A 22703-nucleotide genomic window follows, 5' to 3' on the forward strand; every position below is an offset into this window, starting at 1 on the left:
TTAGTTACTATTAACAAAGCTTTACTTGAGTGATCTGAGCCTATAAACCACATGCTATTTAGGATTTGTTTTGTATGAATAGGTTCGCTGGCACTAAATTTATAAAAATTTATGTTTCAAAGAAAACTCATCCCACTGGCTCACATCAGTTACTGTAAGGCACAAACAAGTTATTTTAACTTTTTATTGGCGTTTGCTACTGGTTAAAAAGTTGCCACAAGCAGCTTTTTACCTTTGAAAAAGAAATACACATTGTCACAGCAGCCATTTATTGCAAACAGGTGTAACTACCACAATTAATTGCTGTCCCGTCTGTATGGATTGGACGGAATCTGAGCTGTGCAAATAAATAAAACGTTAATTTCTAAAAAAATTAAAAGCACAGATGTTTACAGTCAACAATTAAGTCATCATACATTTTGTAACTGATGTACAAACATGTACCAGGAGTACCTTTACAATGTCAACATGAGGTCATGCTTCTGAAAAACAAAAAATATCGTGCTTCCCTTTTGTTATCACTTCAGGAGTAGTCGATGGATTCAAGTACACTGGATGGTAGTGTGAAGCTAGATTATATAACATAACATAGGTGGACTGGCATGACTGGTGAAAAGCCTCGTGTGTGTGTGTGTGTGTGTGTGTGTGTGTGTGTGTGTGTGTGTGTGTGTGTGTGTGTGTGTGTAATTTATTCATCCACTATATAAAAAGATAGTGAGACAAAGGGTACGAGCTACTGGGCTGCCAACAGATAGGACGTCACGGTCAGTGCTGCTTTCTCGATGGAGAACAGGTGATGGTCTTCCACGTGCGGGCAGCTGTTCCTCATGAACTCAGCCAGCCGGAGCAGATACTCCAGGTTGTGGCCCGTCTTCCCTCTGCACACAGCGATCTGGATGCCAATCATCTCCGGGCTGGCCGGCCCCAGGTAGAGGGCGTTGTCGGAGGTGGCGATGTACACCAGCGCCTGAACCGGAGGCTGGTTCTCCCCCTCGGGGAAGAAATCCACCATTTTGGTGATGTAGCCGCCACAGACCGTCTCGCGCACGTTGAGGTACTTCAGGGATTCCTCGACTTGAGAGCCTGTCACCTCGAACGCCACACCCCAAGTGCTCGCCTGTAAGAAGAGGAAAACAGTTATTATGCAGTGGGGGATTACACAGATTGTCTTTAAACCTGTTAACTCCCCTGTAGTTTCTGCAGCATCACTAACAAACCAATAAGAAGTAGAGCTTTCCACTTACGTCATCATCTTCAATCAGCGTCACCACTCTTCCGGGCTGCAGAGAGGAAGAAGAAAGGGTCACCTCATGGACAACGCCCGATGTAATATGAGCCTAGCAGCTCACGAACAGCAGCTGGCTGTGCCAAAGTAAACAGACGTACACCATGTCCCAATCTAAGTCAAGCAAAAACAAACATTAAGCAGCTCACCAACACGTCGCTCCCGCGATGGAAGTTGTCTCCATGCCAGAACCGTCTCTTGTAGCCTTGAATGTAACCGACCTGGCTCCTCCTGTACTTGAAGTCAGGCTTCCACACCAGTGACCCGTACCCGAAGATCCACAGGCTGGTCTTCCCGGTGGTAATGTGTTGAGGCTTCATTTTGATCAAGTGTGTTGACGACGTTGAGATGAATTGATGGGTCACTCTTTCAATTGATGTTATTAGCTAAGAGGACTAGCTAGCTAGCTAGCGTTAGCTTCCTCCGGTCCAGGAGCAGTGGTACCGGTTGGCTCGCAGGTATACCGCGGACGGTATTAGAGCCCAACTGCTTAGCAGTTGCGAAGATGGAATTTCGCAGTTGATTTTGCCTTGCACTATGCATTGCCGTTGCATTAGAGGTGCCGCATTATGCCTTAAAAATCCATGGCAGCCGCTTTGGCCTTCAAAACAATGGGGGAAAAAAATCAAAACCCGTTTACGCCAGCTGCTTTGCCGGCCTGTGACATTACGAATTCAAAGTTTACAAATTAAAAGATCGAGGTATGCTTTATAGCTAACGGCGTTTCAAACACCTTGTGGTTAAGCTTCTCCGGTCAAGATGCGACGGTGATTTAAAGCGTTTCCCCCGATAACATGGCGCAGTGGCGTCTACGTATTTATACCATCCAGGGCAGGTGGGCGAGTCTATCCCAGTGTATTTCAACCAATCATTTTTAAGGAAGGCTTGTCCTCTATCACAATGTATCCAATAAGATTTCGGTGCGCCGAAAAAGGCGGGACTTCAAACCAAACCGGTTACACGATTGGATCAAATTTAACTTGAGACGCGCAGTCATCTTTCAACCTGTTTGGCCAATGAACTGTCACTCCAACTGACTCAACTTATGATTGGTCACCTGTGTTGTCATTCTTTAAAGATATTTCCATATTGTTCAGACTAATCTGGCTGATGCAACTTCCCACAGCATTTCAGGACCAAAGCAGCATCCAATACAAGCAACGTACCAAGACATTGCATCAGACTTGGGAGAAAGAGGCCTATATAGGTCGATGTATTTTATTTCACAAGATATGCCACAAAGAAAATAAATTAAAAACGATATCTAATATATTTGAAGGTAAACTTAACAAATAAAATAAATTATTCTGCTTGTGGGAGTAATATGACCTTGACACAGTATGAATCGAAATTACTCTTGACATGTGAGTAAATGAATAAGCCCCCTACATTAAATGAGTGAGGGCTCTAATCTAGTCCACAGCTGAAAGATCCAAAGGCAAGACAAACGTCACTGACCGCTGAGAATCCCTCACCACCATTGTTCATCTCAGCTCTCTGAAACCAGGGAGAGAACTTGTTGAAGCAAGGTGGACATGTATACTTTTCTTTTCAAATTTCATGTATTGTGTATATTCACAGTTTTTTTGATGACACTTCCAGCAGCCATTAGGGTCATTTTAATAGGTCACATGTAATTGGCTGCCTCACCAATGGGTCAGCCTGTTATCATTGGAAATCTTACTTTTGCAGAATCATTCCAACTTTGTAAACACACACATACGTCCCTTTTTATACGCTTTACCCAACACACATCCTACTTTGGCAGCCAAATACAGGCTCATACAGTAGAAGGAATGGGTGATTTCTGAGTTTTATAACCACCCCAGGTTTAGACTGTGTTTTAGAATTACAGCTGTACTTTCATATGGCTCTTTGTAGTTTGGCTTATTTAAAGCCAATGTACTTGCACTTACTTCTTGCTTGTCCGGAGTTTGTACCTTCAAGGTTGAAAGCACTTGGAATTGGAAGTCGCTTTGGATAAAAGCTTCAGCTAAATGACATGTAATGTAATATAATGTAATGTAATGTAATGTGTTGACAATAGGGGTGCAAGATATATCGACTCAATATCGTTATCGCAATATCACGTTGCGCAATATTATATCAAAAGTGTCGCGATAAGTATGTGATATTTTGTTTATTTTGTGGAGCGCTGCGTCCCGTCCGTTGGCTGTGGGCTTAGTTGTGTTTGATTTAGAGCCAGCTTGAAACGCTATAATGATCATGTTTCGTTGGCCAGTTACCGTGCCACTTGCACACGTTAGTGCACGTCAGCGCACGGGTCCATTACATGACAAACCCTATGGAGCGTACCACGTGTGTGCATATTTTCAACAGAGTGACAGTGTAAGTGAAGAAATAGATAGAGAGAACAAAACGGAACGAATCAGAGAAGCGAAAGAATCAGAATCAGAATCAGAATCAGAAAGGGCTTTATTGCCAAGTACGTTGCACATACGAGGAATTTGTCATGGTGTTGTTGGAGCATGTCACACATACAAATATAAGAAGGATAAAAAGAATATAAACAATATAAGTATAAACATATACACACAGTATGTATTAATAACGATAAAATAAAATTAAATAAATAGTAAAATAAGTTAAACAGTAGTAAAAAGGAACGCTACAGCAGAGTAGGTACAGAGTAGGTACAGTAGGTACAGAGTATTTACAGTGGGGTGTGGAGAGAGTCAGGATGGATTCCGGGCCTTGTTAATAAGGCTAGTGGCGGAGGGGAAAAAACTGTTTATGTGGCGTGTGGTTTTGGTCCTGATGGACCTCAGCCTCCTGTCAGAGGGGAGTGGCTCAAAGAGCTTGTGTCCGGGGTGGGAGGAGAAAAGAAAGAAAAGTTGTGTCCTGTTCTCTTTATTTATTTTACTGTTCTGTAGACATGGTTATTTATTTATTCATGATGTACCAGTCCAATATGACAGTCAGTTGAAATAAACCTTGTGTTGTAAGAAAACTTGTTTAATTTGTTATGAATCTATTTTGATGCGTTTTCCCGTAACTTTTGTAATTTTACATATGTTTAAAAATATCGAAATTAATATCGATATCGCAATATTCATAATCGATATCGCAATATCACATTTTGTCAGTATCGTGCAATCCTAGTTGACAACCCATGCACACTTCTAACAAACCAAAGAAAATACAAATAGCAAAAGTAAGAAAAAGGCAATAGTGAATAATGAATTGCCAAAACACTGTCCACTGCAGGGACACAATAAAAGAGAGCGATGATCAGAGAGATGGAAGACCTGATCCAATGTCAAAAATGCCCACACCCTCCTGCTGGATCTGATATAGTGTAATAGCAGAAGCTCATCTGTGCTCAATTGATAGATTATCTATAAATAGCTGGCATTATCAGACTTGATAAGAGGCCAGACAACTGTATCAGCTCTTATAAATCTGAAGCACCTCACAATCCAGGCCTCTGAGCCACCCTGCGTCATGCACAAGCTTCCATCAGTATCTCTGGGCTGCTCTAAGCACATAGGCCACCAAAAGCTTCACTCAGCCATACTTCCAGCACTGCCTGTCTGCCTGTAATCTAATATAGTGCGCTGCTTCGATGTTTTGACTTGTGGATTTATCAAATATTCACTAGTCTGGTTGTCTTTGCTGTCAAGCTAATCCATTTAAGATGATCATTATTCAAGCCCCAGGCTAACTAAAATATGAACTTATGTAGTAACGTGTGTGGACTTTTCCCCTAAATATCCCTGTGTTTCCGCTTGTTTTTCCAGCTCGAACTATGAAGTTATATGGAGACAAAAAAATATACTGCTCTGGTTAAAGAGGGTCGGGGTGCATCACTGCATATATCACTCCTGCAGCAGTGAAGGTGGGGGTTGCTTTTTTTGAGTATGACGTAAACATTCTTTAGGTCAGGAGCTCGTTGCTGTGTTACTGGGACAGCTGAGTGGCATCTAAAAGTAGATCCTGCAGAATATGATCCCACAGAATATGAATATGACAGACTATGTGTCAAATATGGTTGCATTAACAATAATACATGAGCATGTTTCATGTTCCAAAGTGCTTATGTGCTGAGGATTAATTATGCTGCTTTAAACTTGTACTGACCACCTATTTCCTGTGTGTGGGTTTCTTACTGACACCTAGTGTTAATTAATGAGACCGCTACAAGTGCAGGACAGGGCAAGATTAAAGAGCACTGGGCAACAGCATCATAATGTATTAGTATGACGTGCCCACGCATGCATGTACAAAAACATGCGTGGCCAAGAGCCAAATAAGGCTTTAAATGAAGTGACAAAGATTTGCAGCTAAGGAAGCTGGAGCTAAGTAGCAGTTTTGCACTCCTGATTGTGATTGAGCATCACCGTTTTTGGAAAAGCGCGATGTATGAGGCCCTTCCACATTCCTCATGAAGAGATAGGAAGATTTTAATTTCAAATCTGCTTCCTGATTCTCCATTCATGACATCAATGTCACACATTCTCCCCTCTTCCTTCTTCAGAATAAATAGTTGCTGATTAGCGCGTTTGTCTGCGCTCTCACTTGTTTTGAGGTTGTTTCCTGAAAACTCGAGTGCAGATTGAAGAAACCGATGCGTGAGAATAGCAGTTGGCCTGCGCCGGCATGTTCTGCATTTTATAATCAGGGAGGAAACAGGAACTGATGTCACTGGGTCACAAACAGGATGCTGTGATTATAACACAATGAAAATGCCTGGCCGTGCTATGGAGACCCAGAGGCCAAAGAGCAAACCTCTAGCATGTGTTTGCCACTGCGATCAAGTGTGAAAGAGGGTGTGTGTCTGCTTATAGGTGTGATGATGGTGGGAAGAAACTCAAATTACTATCAGGCTGGGTTAGGTAACAGACCGAAGCATGAGGAGCTTTAACCAGATGATTAATCGTTGTGATAACATGTATGTTTTTCTGGAGCCAGGCCGGAAGCACCCTTTTCCAAACTCTTTTTTTTTACCCACCACACACACACACAAGCCCTTAGATGAGGATGCCTAGGTCAACAGGCTAACAGGATGTGTGTGAGGGAAAAGCCATCCAATTCTCTGCCGAGTGTTGATTGCTGATGATTAGAGGGTGTTGACTGTCGCAGGATTTCTGTTAATTGGAAGCAGGAGAGGTTTGCATTTGATAATGCGGATGACACATTTCCTAAAATGGATTTTCAGACACACTGTGACACATTTTAAGACTGATCAGAGCGCGATATCTCTTCGACGTCAAAGAATGGTGGTATATAGTATAGTATATTAAGAAGACACTGTGTTGAACAACAGCATTTTCCAAAAGACAAGAAGGGCAAAGGGCAATAAGACTGAGCAGATGGCTCTGATAAGTCACATCATTTTTCTGAATTCATAGCAGTTCCACTGGCTCCCATTTGGCTTCCCCTCCCCTCTGGTGCCAGGCCCTCTCCCCAGCTTTGTTTACAGGAGTGGGTGGTACAGAACCGGGCATTGAAATATTGCTCTTAACCCTGAAGGGAAGGCAGGCAGTTGGGGAGCCTGTAAGTGCTCGAGTGGGGCTTTTTTTTTTTTTTTTTTATGGAAGGAGGTCTGCTCACTCTGTGTCATGCACACGGGGCGAGAGGCCTGGCATATGCTGCTGTTTTTATGGCACTACAGGCTCACTCCGTGCTCCCCCACGGCATCTGTTTGGCTGGCTGTGTGTGTGTGCGTGGACGCGTGTGTGCGAGCATTATGAGGGGTGTGGGGGCGTTCCCCTTTGCTCTGCGCCTGGCTTTGTTTCGCCATTTCCAGCTTGAGGGGGTGGTATCCGTGGAAACGGATTTGAATTTCAAGCCAATTTAGTGCCAGAACAAGACCGAGGGGTGGGTGAGTGGGGTGGAAGCCAAAGGCGTTTCCAGGAATTACTCGAAGATGCTACAGTCAGGGGGCTTTATGTTTCTACCTAATGTCCAAAGCATTACATGTGATGTGTGAATGTAGGAGAGCAGCTGGATTTCATATTTATAAACCTGCTAACAATTTAAGAGGTCTACCTGAGCAATATTGGTATGAATTGAGTACAGGATGACATTTCCCCCCCTGGATAAAAATAATAATAAAAACAAGACACATTTGATCATCATTTGTACTCAATTTCATTATTTAAAAAACACCTCAAAAATAATTTCCTTTTCCATTTACTGACATCAAATTAAAAACTGTTTTCAAGGAAGTTTTATTCTTCAGAAGTTTGGTCCTTATAAATATGCATTATATACAAAATAATATTATAAAACATATAAAGAGCAGTGTGTCATATTTAAATTAAACTCTGGAAATAATCATTTAAAAAATTACATTATTGGTTCTGTATTTTTGAAATTTATTATAGGCAGGCAGTGGTGTGACAGTCTTTTCTTCATGTTTTTCTTAGTTGGATTGCATAAAAAAAACCAACTAACTTGCACTTTTCTATGCAAACTTTTCCTTTCTCTTGGATCTTGCTGGCACAGCACTGACTATTGTGCTCCTGTGGTTTTCTCTTCAAATCCCTGTTGATTAAAAAGTATTTTCCTCGATTTTTATTTTTGTAGTGCAAATGATCCAAGAACAGACAAGGGCACAAATTTAGCATTCAAACCCCCTCTTTTAAGGCTTCTAGTGAATTTGGACTGCATACAATCTTCACCGTTGCATGGAAAAGTCCAACCAGTCATTTTCACGTGATTGACAGTTGAAGATTAGTTTCAGACATTCATAACTCTCAGTGTTTGAGGTTGGATTGCGACAGTGGGTGAGTTCGCTCGTCTCGACCCGTAGTCTTGCATAGCAGGCGAAGCTGGCAGGAGTGAGTGTGTGGGAGGGGGATTTGAAGGGGTCAAATCTTTTTTTCAACTGATTGGTTGGCTGTCAAAGACATCATGATTATCACAAAAGGCCAGATACGAGGGGCAAAGATCCGCCTTCACCTCCTTCTACTGTCCAGGATGGCCGAGATTATAAATTAATATTTCACCGATGCTCTGTCAGTCTTCACACCTTGTCACATTGTCTATTCGCCAGTCCGTGTAACCATTGTCACAACTGAGAGAGGTCCTTCACTGTACATGTTTTGAATACAAACACTCGGTCAACATAAAGTTTCTCAGTTCTGTTCTGTCTTTGTTTTTTGAAGAGCAGAGGTTTCTGCCCTCTTCAGTTCTCAAGTGTTCCAGAGCAGCAGTGGACATCTAAAACAATCTCCAGTCTCTTCTGAGTATTTGTAAACAATCCAGAATATTTTATTCTGCCTCGATTGTGTCTTTTTCCTCTTTCCTTCGCCTTCAGACCCCTCAGTTTATACCTGTAGGGGGGGAAATAAAGGAGAGGAAAATCTTTTTATTAAGTAAGACAATAATAACAAAACTCTTATAGGTCATACACTCTGGTATCATCATTATATTTTCCTTGGAAATGAACAGCTTTAAAAATTGCACAAAATGCCACAGCAGTAAAACATAGCACCTCTGAGACCAAGCAGAGCCAAACATGTGTGAGGAATTAGTATATGTTCAGACTTTAGGTCATGACATGGCCAAGATAAAGAATAGCCAGTGTAATTTAAAGAAACTAATAATGCAGTTGATTGGGCTTTCCCCCCAGCTTATACCCAGAATTCAGTCTTTCTACCAATAGCATATTCCCCTGTCATAAATGTTGGTGCGCTGGTGAGGGATGGCGCACTCGGGACGACATGATGATGCATTACAAGTGGAGGATCTGCGGAAATGCTGATGAAGATGTGATTTTTTTTTTTTGGCTTACCTCAGTTGCTATGACGCACTCCCTCCTCTCCTCTGCTATAACATATACCGACTGGTACATGGAGTCTCTTGAGGAACATATCGTTGATATCCTACACTCTGGCTTTTCACTGCAAACACAAATCACACTTTGCGTTAACACAAACTAGAAGCACATGGCAGAGATATGCATTAGGGCGCGCACATATACAGTGTTGCAGCAGAAAGCAAGCGTCAAATATGTATATAAACTTTGTGTAAATGGAGAACAATGGGTTTACAAGTTTGAAAATAACAGTTGGGGTTCAATGTTGGGTTCAAACAACTGATAGGCAGTGTGTGAGTGAGAGCACTTCCACTCAGCAGGGCTCCAAATATACACCACTATATGAACACAATAAATAAAGGAAATGTCCTAGTACAACGACACAAATGATCATATTTCCCCATTATCGTTTAGTACAAGCATTGTGAATATGGTTGTTCTTACCTGTACATTTTACCCAAGGGCATTTTGTCTTCTAAACATTTGTCATAAATAAGACTTTTATCCTCTTGTGACTTTTCATCCTTGAACTCCTTTGATTTAGAGCTGTAAGGGTCCAAGATATAGTTTTTATGGATAAAGTTTGATTTCTCGGAATCACAGTCCACCTCCAGGCTCATTTTCTGGTTGGTGTTTTTCAGCTGGGACTCTGGGATCAGGTTGTCTTTCTGAACGTTGGACAAGTTGTTCATAGTCTCCGTGTCTCCCCTCTCTCTTTGGGCCTGCCTGTGGATGTGCCTGAAAGCCAGGCCCACCATACACAGCAGCACCAGCAGCGCCACCAGCCCCACAGCCAGAGAAACGGCCGCCCACTGGAAGCCGTCTTGAATCTCTCCGTTGGTCACGGGAGAGGTGACGGCGGCGAAAAACTCGCAGCGTGGCCCGGTGAAGCCTGATGGGCAGACGCAGGTTGCTGGAGGTTTGCCTGGCCCACCACCCCCAGTGCAAACACCCCCGTTGAGGCATGGGCGAAGGGAACACTCATCCAGGACTCTGTCGCAGTTGCGTCCCCCGTAGCCCGCGGGACAGGTGCAGGTGTAGTCGTTGATTCGGTCTTGGCAGGTGCCTCCGTTGAGGCAGGGGTTACCGGCACACTCATTAATGTTAATTTCGCAGCGCTGGCCGGTAAATCCTGCACGGCAGCTACACACGCGCATGCCACTGTGGATCAGACACAGACCACCTACACAAGAGAGGACGATGGTTAGTGTCAACAAATACAGATTTTCCAAATGAGACATACAAATTGACAGGCATTACGACATCAGAAAGAACATGATCTCCAAAAAGCTTCCCATGAGGCCCATTAAGTTCACACATCTCCATCAAATCCGCAGTGTGACCACAGCACTGTGTATTGTTCTCCCAACACAGAGCAATCCCAGAGCCCTCCATGTTTACAAGAAGACAGAAATCGAGCTGTGCTGGATATTTGTCCCCTTTCATCAACAACCACAGCGAGCTGTGGCGACATTTACAAGCCGCTGCTCTGAGCCGCAGAGTGTTTATATGGAAGACAATAGACACCAAGTTCCCACCAATTCCTGTTGTTCCACACTGCTTCCAGTTGCAGGAATTTGAAGGGGGGAGAAAGAGCGAGGGGAAGTTCAGAAAGGGGGGGGGGGCAAAAAGGGGGAGGAAGACCGTACCATTAGCGCAGGGAAGCGACGTGCACTTGTCCACTCTCTTCTCGCAGTTGAGTCCGGTGTAGCCGCGGGGACACTCGCACATGTAGCTGCGGCCATTGTCCTTCTCCCAGCATTTGCCGCTGTGGAAACAAGGGGAGTCGGCGCACGTCAGCAGGCTGTGCTCACAGTGGGAGCCCTCGAAACCTTGGGGACATGTGCACATGTAGCCACTGTCCAAATTCTAGGGAGAAATCACATGAAGGAAAAGTTAGACAGACAGTTTGAAAACAATGGAATTAAGCCCAAACAAATGTGAATATTAAAAATGTAAGGTATCTGTTTCCAACTTACTGTGCATAGCCCTCCATTTCTGCAGGGTTTGCTGTCACACTCCTGCATCTCCAGCTCACAGTTGACCCCTGTGAAACCTGGCAGACATGTACACGTATAGCTGCCCTGTCCTGTGTTCATACAGGTGGCGCCATTCACACAGGGATGGTGATGGGTGCAGAAGTTCAGGTCTGGGGGAGAGAAGAGTGTTTGTTTACAGGGAGCCCGCAAGGGAAAAAAAAAAAAAAAAAAAAAAAGAACTATCTACCCCGGATATGTACAGAGCTATGAATGGAACACTTCAGAGGAAACCTAATTTACTAATGCTTTCAAGTTAATTCAAATGAAAACAGTGTACAAGTAATATGAGAACATCTCCTAAAAAGGAACAGCAGCAGAGGTCCAAGTTGTCTGGTGTACCTTGGTCACATAATAGGCCTCCCCAGCCCTCCTGACAGTTACACTGCCATGGCAGCTGGCAGGTACCGTGCTTACAGGCCGGGTACTTCTTACACTCGTCACAGAAGGTGCCCTTCCAGCCATCTCTGCATCTGCAAAATGACAAAATATATTCCTTGATTAATCACTTATTTATCATATTGTAGAGCTTATAATTGCCATGACTAACATATCTGAATGTGGCACTTAAAACCTGCAATTTCCCATTCTATTTAAACATGCAAACAGTCGACTTTAGATGAAATGAGAGCAGACATCTATGCTTTATAGCCCCGTCATGGATTAGCTAGTGATTACATAAGAAAGCAATCATCAATCATGCAACCAGACATTAATAGCTGCACCACAGTTGGATACAGTCATTTAATGCTCATATAAATCCATCACAAAAAAATGATAAATGAAAAGTGTCTTTTTTTTCTTCCAGAAGGCATGATATAAGTGCAAAGTGAAATCATGCATCAGCTCTGGTGATTATGTTTTCCCCAACCTCATTACACATCAGTTATTGCATACAAGACACATTGTGTTTTGTATAACCATGCAAATAATAATAAAAGCATTGTCTACATTACAAACAATGTGAATGTAACTACACATTGCACACAGGCAACCAATCATGAAGGTATGTGCAGTATACTTAGGATAAAGAGTAATAATATAATAGCACAAAGGTAAAATATGGCTTCCAAGATTTCTGGCAGCCAGCCAACAGTCAAAGCATTTTTTTCTTGTTTCCCATGAATATCTGTTTCTCAGCACTGTGTGCAGCAACCTTGTCAAACCATGAGATTGTGGGTCTTAAAATGCACTTTTAAGGTTTCAACATTTTTTGCTGAGTGAGCGTACAGCTTTACGGTGTTAGGTATCTAAAGGGTTTAACCAAAATTTGGGTCAGTTTTAGCAGTGGGAATGATGGATTTGTGTCTAAAAAGAGGGCAAAATAGGATTCAGGGGGATTTCTCACAGCGAGTGGGTGAGTGTGTGAATTATCCTTGCTGGTGAGTGAGACATGGTAGTAACAAGAAAGGAACATGGGAAGCAGAGAAGTCAGTGAGTGATGCAGGGAAAAGCGGGAGGAGAAAACACTTATATTTCGTTGATTTAGTGAGCTTAACGTCTCTTACTAAGATGCCAGAAAAGCCTATGTGACTCTTCAAGGCATTACATATCCCGCTGTGATTAGTATATATAAACATAATTTGCAGGAGACTGAGTTGCTGATGTATGACATATGACGATTAACTTGAAAATGGATTTTAGAGAAACACAACCACGTGGATGTAACTACTATATGTGTTGCTTCCTACACAATGGCCAACACTTATTTCAACACTTCCCAATTATTAATACTTACACACACTCGCCAGGTTTGGAGCAATTTCCATTCCTCTCGCTGCAGCCCTCCAGACAGATGGCTAAAGCAAAGAGAAAAACACAGACATACAGTAAGTCTGCTGCTCTTTTTTGCTAATGCTCCCACCTGTTTGTTTTAGCATAACCGTGCATGGTGACAAATGTCAAATATTAAAGTTTCACAACTTTCAAACCGTTAACAAATAATAAGTAAGAAGCAAACATTGCAGGCAGCATGTTGGTCTACTCATAAGAAATACTCAATACTTAAAATGAAACATGTAGGCTAGGTGCTAGAAGTAAAATAAAACTGTAGTAGCCTCTCACACTCCATGACAACCAAGGCTACAGAGCCCTCATTTTCTTGAAATAGCCAACTGTGATCCTACTTGTTGAAGTGAGGCCTCAATCGGTCTCAACTTTCCTTAGAAGCCTTCATTTGATCTAAACCTGTCCGCCACGCCCCCTGCTGTCACGGGGGAAATCGGTTGAGGGTGTGTTTGTCCTGTTTTAAGTGTACCGGTCTTGCATGACACTGATTCGCAGGACAACATATCAGGCGACTGGCGGTAAGCGGCCGGTTTAGTCCAGAACAGATGCTTGCTCTCAATAGCGGACAGCTGTCACTATTGTTGTTTGTGGTCTGCCAGAACCATATTTGCAGCTGCTACTACCGCGCGCCCAACAATGGAAGGGACTCACCATCGATGGCGCGTGGCGGATAATAATGCCGCGATTAACCTTGGCGCGTGCAGTCGCCTGTGCTCCTCCTATCAATGCCCGCGCACCCCCTCCCCGTCTGCGGATTATGTTACCGGACACGCGCGGTAACTTTATGAAGGTTAAAAAAGAAAGTGAAAAAAACAACAACCGAACTCTCAGTTCTAATGTGGCTGTAAATGCCTTTTAGACATAATTGTAACAAAACGCCAGGTAAATGCACACCTGTGTAAACTAATTTGAATATTGACCAGCTACGGAAATCGTTAAGCTAGGAAGTGATCCTTTTAGCCTTTGCAGCTGTGCTCATTAGCCATTTGTTTTTAATTAGGTTGATTTTGACCGTTACTGCTGCTTATCTTAAATGTACAATGTGTGCTTTGTTGTCCTTAAAAATGGAGTTTCTTCAACCTCCTAAAGTGTTCAGGCCCAAATGACCAGGCTTGTTTAAGTTGATATATAGGAGTGTGAGAGAGAGGCAAAATTATAGTGTCTGAAAGATGCCTAATCTGTCTTTCTAATGTATATTTTCTGTAGTCACCGACGATTGATGTGTCTGTAATTGCAACACGTGAGCCCATCTGGTTAGAATTTGGCGCCACAGTCAAAATAGCGCATGCCATTTTCTCTTTCACCACCAAGTGACATGGATGACAGATCCGCTGTCACCCATGTGGCCACATATCCAGCACATGGTAACTATTACTCTCACGGTGCCTCCTTCCAATTTTACTCTTTGATTAATTTGTTTTGGTGAAAAGGGCCCTTGGTATTGTGGAGCCAAATGGCATCGGGCCTCCTCATAGGCCCATTCAGCGATGTCCAAAACATGGGAGTGTTGGTCTATGATTTGGCCAAGTGGGTTAGCACAAGTATAATGTGCCTGTTGTCATGCTAAGCCGTCTGTCCCTCAACCCATATTCAGTGACTGTTCACAAACCCACAACCAATTACCCATCAGAATTATATGATTGCAAATTATATGAGACTGAAAATGCATTCTACACCAAAATTGCCTGTCAGACTTGCCAGATACCATCACGTCATGTCTTGCTATAGCACTCAACATTTTGTGGCCTTAATGATGATGACCTTTGGGTTATCTTACAACTTAATAACTATGAAATCTGTAACTTGTGTATGCTGACAAATCTTTTTTCTCTCTAGGACCTACACCGTAATGTCGAAGGGCAAATATCATACATCATGAGGAAGTCTTGCAGAAGTAACAACTCTTTTAAGGTAAGGACTGCTTACCCAATCCTAAAAAGAGTTCTTATCATACTGAGCTCCACAGCTAGGCCGAAACAGATTCCACTATCTATCTACTAAACTCCAGTGTCAATTACAATGCATAACTAGGCTGCTGATATGTGTGAATAGGCTTAGTAGATTGCTTACGTTCTTCGCAGTATTTCCCCTTCCAGCCAGGCAGACAGGATAACTGCCCGTCACGGTTGCAGGTGTAGTGGCCAAATCGGTCGTCCCTGGGCGCACATTTTTTGGAGCAACTTTCTCCATAGTAACTTTCGTTGCAGATGAACCGGTAAGCATATCTCAGCTCAGTCTGCTTTCCAGTCTGCGTATCCTGAGACCAATCAGTTCCTACACCCAGCTGTCTTTGGATGGCCATAAAGCTAATCAAACACTCTGGGTTGTTCGTATCTGAAAGAGATAAAAAGAGAAGGAAGTCAGAATTAATGTAGGATATCTACACTTTTTTATGTCCTGGGATGATTGTGGTTTTATGTCTACATCATAAATAGCTTGTGGGTTCAAAAGTCATCCACTTTCGCTTTAATAATCTGCCCAGTACCAAGCTGCATCCCTTATCAAATCCCATACAGTTTAGATGAAAGATAAACTCAGGTTGAAATTTCCTCTTTCTTTCCGTCAGCAAAAACATTCCCAGGCCCAGTCCCCTCTTCCAAAGGGCGGAACAGAGTAAGGTGTAAAATACAGGAAGATGTAGTCAGGGGTTTTTGGCAGGCACTGTGTATTCTCACCAAAGCCCACAGCTCTTTCCCACGACAAAAATAAACCAGAGGAAGTTCAATTGTATTGGGTACAAGAATGAAAAAGGTGTTCTGAAGTTCATAACAAAGGAGTGAATAGGCATGAAAATGTGTGAAATTATGAACAATTAACAGGAGGGAAATGTGGAGTGACTGAGCTGTATTTAATAGCCTACATTTATCTTTTTTTGCATGTATTTGTGAAAAATGGTAAACTAGCTGGATCCTCATGTGTTAAATGTACTGACAGAGCTCCCTCCTGTGGTAAAAACACGTCGTACTTACCTACAGGTAGATTTCCATAAGGTGAATGCCAGGCTTCAATTATTAATGAAAATGACCCCTAAGAAGAAAACACATGCAGTTAATTAATATCCATTTTAATCATTTTTTTTCTTCATTTGTTTTTACAGATTTGATAATTTAGGGCAGAAAGCTTATAATTTTTTTCTTTTTTTCTATTCTGTTTCATAGACTGTTGATGGTTGAAAAGAGCTATTTGAATTTCATTTGAATATGTGTAACAATGATCATTGCATGGCCTTCTGGATTTTGAAATGAACGACGTCGTAGCAGTCCAATCAGTTTGTCGACATGAGTATTACCTAATGATATGGGTTAGATGAGCTGACCAATAACCGGTGCGCTCCCAAAATGCATAGCAGTTCCCTGCAACAACATAATAGCGGTGGCTGCAATAAAATACATAAAGTGGATGTACTGCTCCACGCTCTTACCGGCCATCCAAAGGTGAACGGTATCTGAATCGGTCTAGGTAAAGTGCCACTGTCCTTGGCGCTGAAAGAGTTTGTCCCCAGCACTGCTGTCATTGTACTTCCAAAGATGCAGTCACCTGGCGAGACCACAGCCTGATAGTTCTTCAAGCAAATTCTAAAATAAGTCCTGCAGTTGGGTTTGCACGCGTTTCCGTTTGCCAGCAAACCTTTGTGATTTTTAAATTCGTGGAGATCAAGCTCAAAAACACCGGATCCAAATACCTAAAAGAGAAGGAAATATGATTTAAGAAAACGTCGTTGCGGTTACAAAGCCTAGGCTATAGTTTATTCTTAAAAAAACAAACAAAAAAAAAAAAACATGAAACAAGTGGCTCTTCATCTGTTTAAAACCGAGAGGTCTCAAGACCACCGGGGAGATGTGTTTTCCTCCTTCATACCTGTGATATCAACGTGGTGCTGAATGCGATGGTAAAGGTGAACCAGGCTGCCATCCTTCTCGCTTCTCCTATGCAGCCGCGTCACCAGCCAATAAAGCAGTAAAACCTTCCTATTCCAAAGTATTTACCCCAAGGTAAACAAATTAGGGGGGAAAAATCTCGTATAAATCCTTCTTCACTCCCAGGGAGTTCTCCTGTAGCTCCTTGTTGGTGTGCGTCTGAAGCGTCCAGAGAAAGCGTTTCAAAGTTATCCAAAGGTGAGGGAAGACCAATATCCACAGCCGTGCTTCTTTCTGTCAGCAGGCGTCCCCTTCTTGCATCGTACTGTACTCCACAACGGTCACTCCGCTGTGTGCGCGCGGCTCAGAGGGCTTGTTTTGGTGCTGAACTTGGTGCGTCAGTGCGCCACGGATGTTCATCACTCGTTTTATTACTCGTGAATGAACCGTAGTGCGTCTCCTCCCAGATATATAGACTTGCACCGCGCTGCTCATTACATAAACTGCCAATCACTCCACTGACACCGCCCACTCCACATATTCAACCCCCTTCCCTTCCAGCCCAACAACAATTATCCAGATTTAATACCCACTGGCACTGTGCTCACTGACCACCATGGATACTGGGCGATTATTAACAAGCCTTAACATCTGTTGACTTATTTTTAGCGCACAATGCGCCCGGACGCACATTTACACATTATGGACAGTGAGTGAGGACAATTAAGGAGAGCCGAAACTTACGAGGATAGAAAGCAGGAATTCAATTACTTGCTTACTCCTCGCAACCTTTTGCCCTTGGTTCCACTCAATTGCACGCCTTATTAGGCTTCACCACAGAGTTGGAGCCGTTCTGCGCACTATTTCCTCTTAGGCCCTTCACTCTCTGTGGGGTCATACGTGTCTCCCTCTGGCCGTATCACAAACAATGAAACTAGAAATGCGATTAAAAGAAAAATCTCCCCAGCATTTGTTGTAATTGCCGTTAACGTTGAATTGCACTTTTTTTTTTTTTTTTTTTTTTTTTACTGTTTCTTCTTTTGTTTGGCATTTAGAAGCAAAACAGATCCATAGTCTATATCAGATACACTGTACAGAGCAAATGTCCTAATATACAGTATCTTCCCAGTATATTATATATACCCCTTAATCTACAAAATGTGTATTTTTTTAACTTTAATATGACATTATCCTTAACACTCATTACGTTTCCTTTTATGCACGGATACACAGGCCTACATTGTGTCCAAAATGTTTTCTCTGACACGTCATTTTGCCGGTGTTTCATCTTGTTGGTGGCGTGTGCCCATTCATGCCCACCCATGCGTTTTACGGTTTAAGATGCAGCGTGCCTCCTATTGTTGAGACGCGTGTCCCTCTCTCGCCCTCATGCGGGTGTAATGTGCGGGAGACATAACTATTCAGCTGTATGCAAATGAGTTCTCTCTCTCTCACTCACTCACTCACTCACTCACTCACTCACTCACTCACTCACTCACTCTCTCTCTCTCTCACACACACACACACACACACACACACACACACACACACACACACACACACACACACACAATCACCTGGATCCGTAAAATTGGTTTATTCTTCCCCTTGGCCTTTAACAGCTAATAGGAATGACACGGGGCTCACGCGCAGCGAGGTTCCCTGGATTGAGATAAAAGATTTCATTTGATGGCCTGGAATTGACAGTGATGATGCGAACAACTAATAAACTGACAATTTCTCCCTCCCTGACTCAGTTGGCCACAATGAAAAAATACATTACACACACTCAAGTATTGTAGGATGCTATTAAGGCTACTGAAACACACACAATTATTAATAAAACAAGTCCCTTTTTAGATACCCCCTTAAATTGATGGATTTTATTTTACTCAGAAATAATTATAAGGTGGAACAACCAAAAAGGAAATAGTCCATATAAACAAATTAATGCTGAATTGTATGAATATTTAATCACTTTTCCTCAGTGTTTTTTTCCCTTTATACATGGCTTGTTTTTGATAGTATGATTGGTTGTATTTGTTATTTGATCGCCCGTGTCTCTCTCATTTACCATCTGGTGGGAGACTGGCAGCTCCGACACACCGTTTTTCTATCGTCTGTTCACGGAGGGGAGAAGCCAATTTCCTCCAACCTGTTCATCTAAATTCTGTTTGGCATCAGTTGTGCGTTTGTGAAAAAAAGACCTACATTAATCCAGTAATAACATGCATGCAGCAACATGATTTCACAATGTCCACAATTATGCCACATGAAGAGAATACAGTAGGCTTCTGTGAAATACGATAAGGTCACTGAAGACATTATAAAGTACCAAAACATGGAACTTTACTGTGCTTTTTATTAGTGATATAAACTGCATCTAATATTTATGTTAATAAGACTTAAAAGGTAGTATGCAAAGATATAAAAAAAACCTAGAATTTTCCCCATTGCTATTGTGTCATTGATTATTTTGTGGCTTGAATTTGGATAGCTGTATATTGTGATTAGAATCTGTTAAAGTTCAAGTTTGTAAATAATTTAAGTTTAAACAGACATGCAAACTCTATTACTCTTCCTTACGGTATGGGTTATCTATGAATTAATGGCTGATTTGATGCCTAGAGAGTTGATCTAAAAATGACTCTTTCTAAAGAGAAAATAGTTGTAGGGCTTTTTGCGTTGGTGAACTCCACACTATCTCTGAGTGTTTGTTTTCTTATGGTAGCCGTGCTATGCTGAGAGTGAAAATGGAAAGCATCTATATTTATTCAGTGTTTATATGAGGCTGCCATAGTGGATTGGTTGAATGCTTGTCATATTGACACACCTGTTGTGTCGCCAATGGGTCCGCAGAGACACAATGGCATTGCATGGCTGTATGCCATGCAGCTCCTCTCTGTGTCTATATGCCCTCGGCTGCTAATTCTGTTACTTGTTGACTTTACAATGATGATGGTTCTTTGTGATTTAATGAAATGAAATCTCAGTCTGAACACAGAATCTGTGGGCGTTGGTCTGGTTTTGATACTCTTCATGGAATAAGTGAACTCATTGGCACAGTGTGTCTGTGCCAGTGAGCCAACATCATCATCTGCACTTCTCTTGTTTGTTTTGGTGGCCTGGATGGGTGAATTGAGTTGTGATTGCAGGTTTGCCCTCATTATTGCATCGCCTGTCGTGCCAATAATGTTTTCTAATGGTCAATATTACCTAGCTTATCTCATTTTATAGCCATATGTCTCCAGTCCAGCTACCCACTAAACTGCAATAAAAAAAGGTGCCAAATGCAGTTTATAGTCGGCTTAACAGGTGAGCACAGCTGATAACACAAAACTCTCATCACTATGAAAAGTAGTGAATTATATGTGAGCCGTATGTCCTTTTCCACACAGCTGAAACAAACCATACACAGCGGCTATACTTCACCATAATGCTGTCAATGTCAGATGGTCTCTGCTTGCACAAGACACACATCTCACATATTTATTTACCTTAACATCCTGTTCATTCTTAGATAACTATTTTCTTTGTCAAAAATAAATATAAATGGTTTAGGGGTGGTTGAGAGTTGTTTATTTGGTTAATAGAGTGGAAAAATCATAAGCGAGAAAACTTAAAAGCACAGTTTATGAAGTTTAAACATATGCCGTGTGATGTCTGCAGGCAGAGCTTCAGGGAGAGCTTAGCTGCTGTCAACAAATGCTTTCTGTGGCTTTATTTATAACATGCCTCGCTGAAAAAGCATTGTATTATTACACGCTTATGCAATACCAGGCAGCAACTGGAGCCTACGAGGAACCAACTGCTCCCATACCAAGGCTATTTGGACCCTAAACCACAAGCTGGGACCATGCATATATTAAAATGTTGCAACGAAGCTCTTTGCTTTCCAGTAACACAGCAGGGTCTGACTGACTATACTTTTGTTCATACTCAAGTCTTCATCCATTGACGTTTGCGTGTGTGTGTGTGTGGGTGTGTGGGTGTGGGTGTCATGGAAGATGAAGAAAGCATCACGTCTCATGTCCCCTCTGCTTCCCCTCGCCTCTCACTCCTCAGAGAGAAAACCTGCAGGTTTGAAGGTCCACTTCAGAACGTTCCGTCTGCTAGACGGATGCCTTTCCGATTGTTTGTGGATTTTAAGAGAGAAAGCCACAGTTCCTGTTCTCACCATTCTGGCCATGTCTCATGAATAAACCGTGATCTTCTGACAAGGAAGTGTAAACAGGTTGATCGGTCAGAGAGCGGACACGAGAATATCTATTGTTGTCGATGGAATGTGGAGAATGCTGCTCTATAAAGTATGAAGCAAGAATGCCGCCATGACGTCAGCTTCCAGTTTTATCACCTGCTCTCTCTGAGTCATCTGAAAAAGAAGCGTGAACGCTACTGTATATGTGAACACATCTTTAATGCAACTTAAAAATGAGTAACATAAACTTTTAGACAAAAACTCTGTTAGGGTGATATGCTGTTTCATTGTTGAGCCAAGTCAATTTTATTTACATAACCCGAAATGTGACACCCTCTAGCCTCTCAGACCATCGAAATCCTTAAAACGTTTAGCAGGTCAGGGGTCAATGAGACAGATAGTGGGTTTAGAAGTCAACACCAGCTTAGAGGGAGAGTTTCATCATTTTTCAGGACAGGGACTATATTTAGGACTCAAATTTGGGCCACACAGGGCCTGTAGAATTAACTGACTATTAGGAACGTATTTTAATATCATCCATTATTCTGCAAAATTATCTAAAAATGATCTTGTTCAACAAGAAGATCAATACCACTGCTAACTCTGGTTGTCCATCTTTGGAGTTGCTGTTGTTGCAGAATGTGATGAAAAATACATCACAAAAAGATCAAAGTACAGCTAACTCTTTAATAGCAAAACAAACAAACATATTTCATAATACATACTAATGCAATTCTCACAATTAATAATAATTAACATAACATAATTAAACTCTTTGTCATGCAGACAAAAAGCCATAACATGTTCAGTTTGAGGCTGCAGACTGTGAGAAGAAGAATGGAACGTATTCTGCCGTTATCAGATAACACATGGATTCATTTAAAGCTTTGACAGTCTTTGCATGTCTTAACGGCAGACATGACTTGGACGCATGTTATGGAAAAGTAACAGAAGCACAACAGGTGAAATAGATTTAAACTTCACATTATGGGAATATGACAGCAGACTGAGTCGGCGCTATATGCCACATATCTGTGTCGGACATATTTATCTGATCTTGTTAAGCTGGCTGATGGGGCCACCTGTTATATTGATCATGAGGCCCCCGGCCATATTTGCTCTTTCGTAATGCCGCTCATGTTTGAAGTCCAGCTGGTCTAAATCGTAAAAGTAGTATAAAACTTGATTTAAACGAAGGGAGGCCACTATGTTGTAGCAGATTGACAGTGACGTCGGCTATAAGAGCAGAGGAAGAAGGCAGATTTATGTCCTGCTCTTCAGAGGCATAGGTTCAAGTTCCCGGCTGAACGATGGGTCCCTCTGAGCCACACCTGAACGAGCTCCCTTTAGGAAGTCACCAGTGACGTACATAAAAGAAAGTCAGAGAAAATCAGCCATCAGATTGGAGTCTCTCTGGATTTCTCATTTGCTGCAGTTGCAAGTGAAGGAAATGACCCGCAGAGGCTGAGTAGGTGGAAGTTGAATAAAGCGTTCTGAAAGCTGAAGTCTTTTATGTTGTATTTGATCTGAAAAAAACATTTTTAGTTTTCTGTTTTAGGGACCTAACCGGATAAAAGTCCTGACATTTTAATTTGAGTAACTGAAATCCACTGTAGATAAATCCACAAGTAAGTATTTTGATTCAAATTCAGAAGTTAATATGACCTGTCACACACTTAAACAAGGAATAACTCTCAAGTTCATTGGTATCCTACTGACATTTTGCCTGTTATATCTCATCTGCCTGCCTTAA

At 42.1% G+C, this 22703-nt stretch overlaps 2 protein-coding genes and 1 long non-coding RNA gene across 4 annotated transcripts; 1 reads left to right on the top strand and 2 right to left on the bottom strand.

Moving 5' to 3' along the window:
- Positions 1-255: 255 nt before the first annotated feature.
- Positions 256-2097, bottom strand: chac1 (ChaC, cation transport regulator homolog 1 (E. coli)). 2 transcript variants are annotated; one of them, XR_004895925.1, is made up of 4 exons: positions 1435-2097; positions 1245-1280; positions 676-1117; positions 256-619 (listed from the first exon to the last, which is right to left on the bottom strand). XR_004895925.1 is itself a non-coding variant. In XM_035995549.1 (4 exons), exons 1-3 carry the CDS (start codon positions 1603-1605, stop codon positions 734-736), a joined length of 591 nt encoding a protein of 196 aa, XP_035851442.1. In that variant the 5' UTR covers positions 1606-2097; the 3' UTR covers positions 256-646; positions 687-733. The 2 variants fall into 2 exon arrangements, 1 of the variants encoding a protein (XP_035851442.1); XM_035995549.1 differs by having other exon boundaries at positions 256-646; positions 687-1117.
- Positions 2098-8130: 6033 nt separating this feature from the next.
- On the bottom strand, positions 8131-17203 carry dll4 (delta-like 4 (Drosophila)). Its single transcript, XM_031322238.2, has 11 exons — positions 16754-17203; positions 16317-16577; positions 15865-15922; positions 14966-15229; positions 12846-12906; positions 11450-11580; positions 11051-11220; positions 10721-10940; positions 9516-10254; positions 9048-9156; positions 8131-8586 (listed from the first exon to the last, which is right to left on the bottom strand). Exons 1-11 carry the CDS (start codon positions 16805-16807, stop codon positions 8581-8583), a joined length of 2073 nt encoding a protein of 690 aa, XP_031178098.1. The 5' UTR covers positions 16808-17203; the 3' UTR covers positions 8131-8580.
- LOC116066273 lies at positions 13498-14807 on the top strand. The gene is made up of 3 exons (XR_004108926.2): positions 13498-13777; positions 14102-14259; positions 14732-14807. It is a non-coding gene; the product is annotated as an uncharacterized LOC116066273 (long non-coding RNA).
- Positions 17204-22703: the final 5500 nt, after the last annotated feature.

This window comes from Sander lucioperca, chromosome 19, assembly GCF_008315115.2.
Source record: "Sander lucioperca isolate FBNREF2018 chromosome 19, SLUC_FBN_1.2, whole genome shotgun sequence".
NCBI classification, from domain to species: Eukaryota; Metazoa; Chordata; class Actinopteri; order Perciformes; family Percidae; genus Sander; species Sander lucioperca.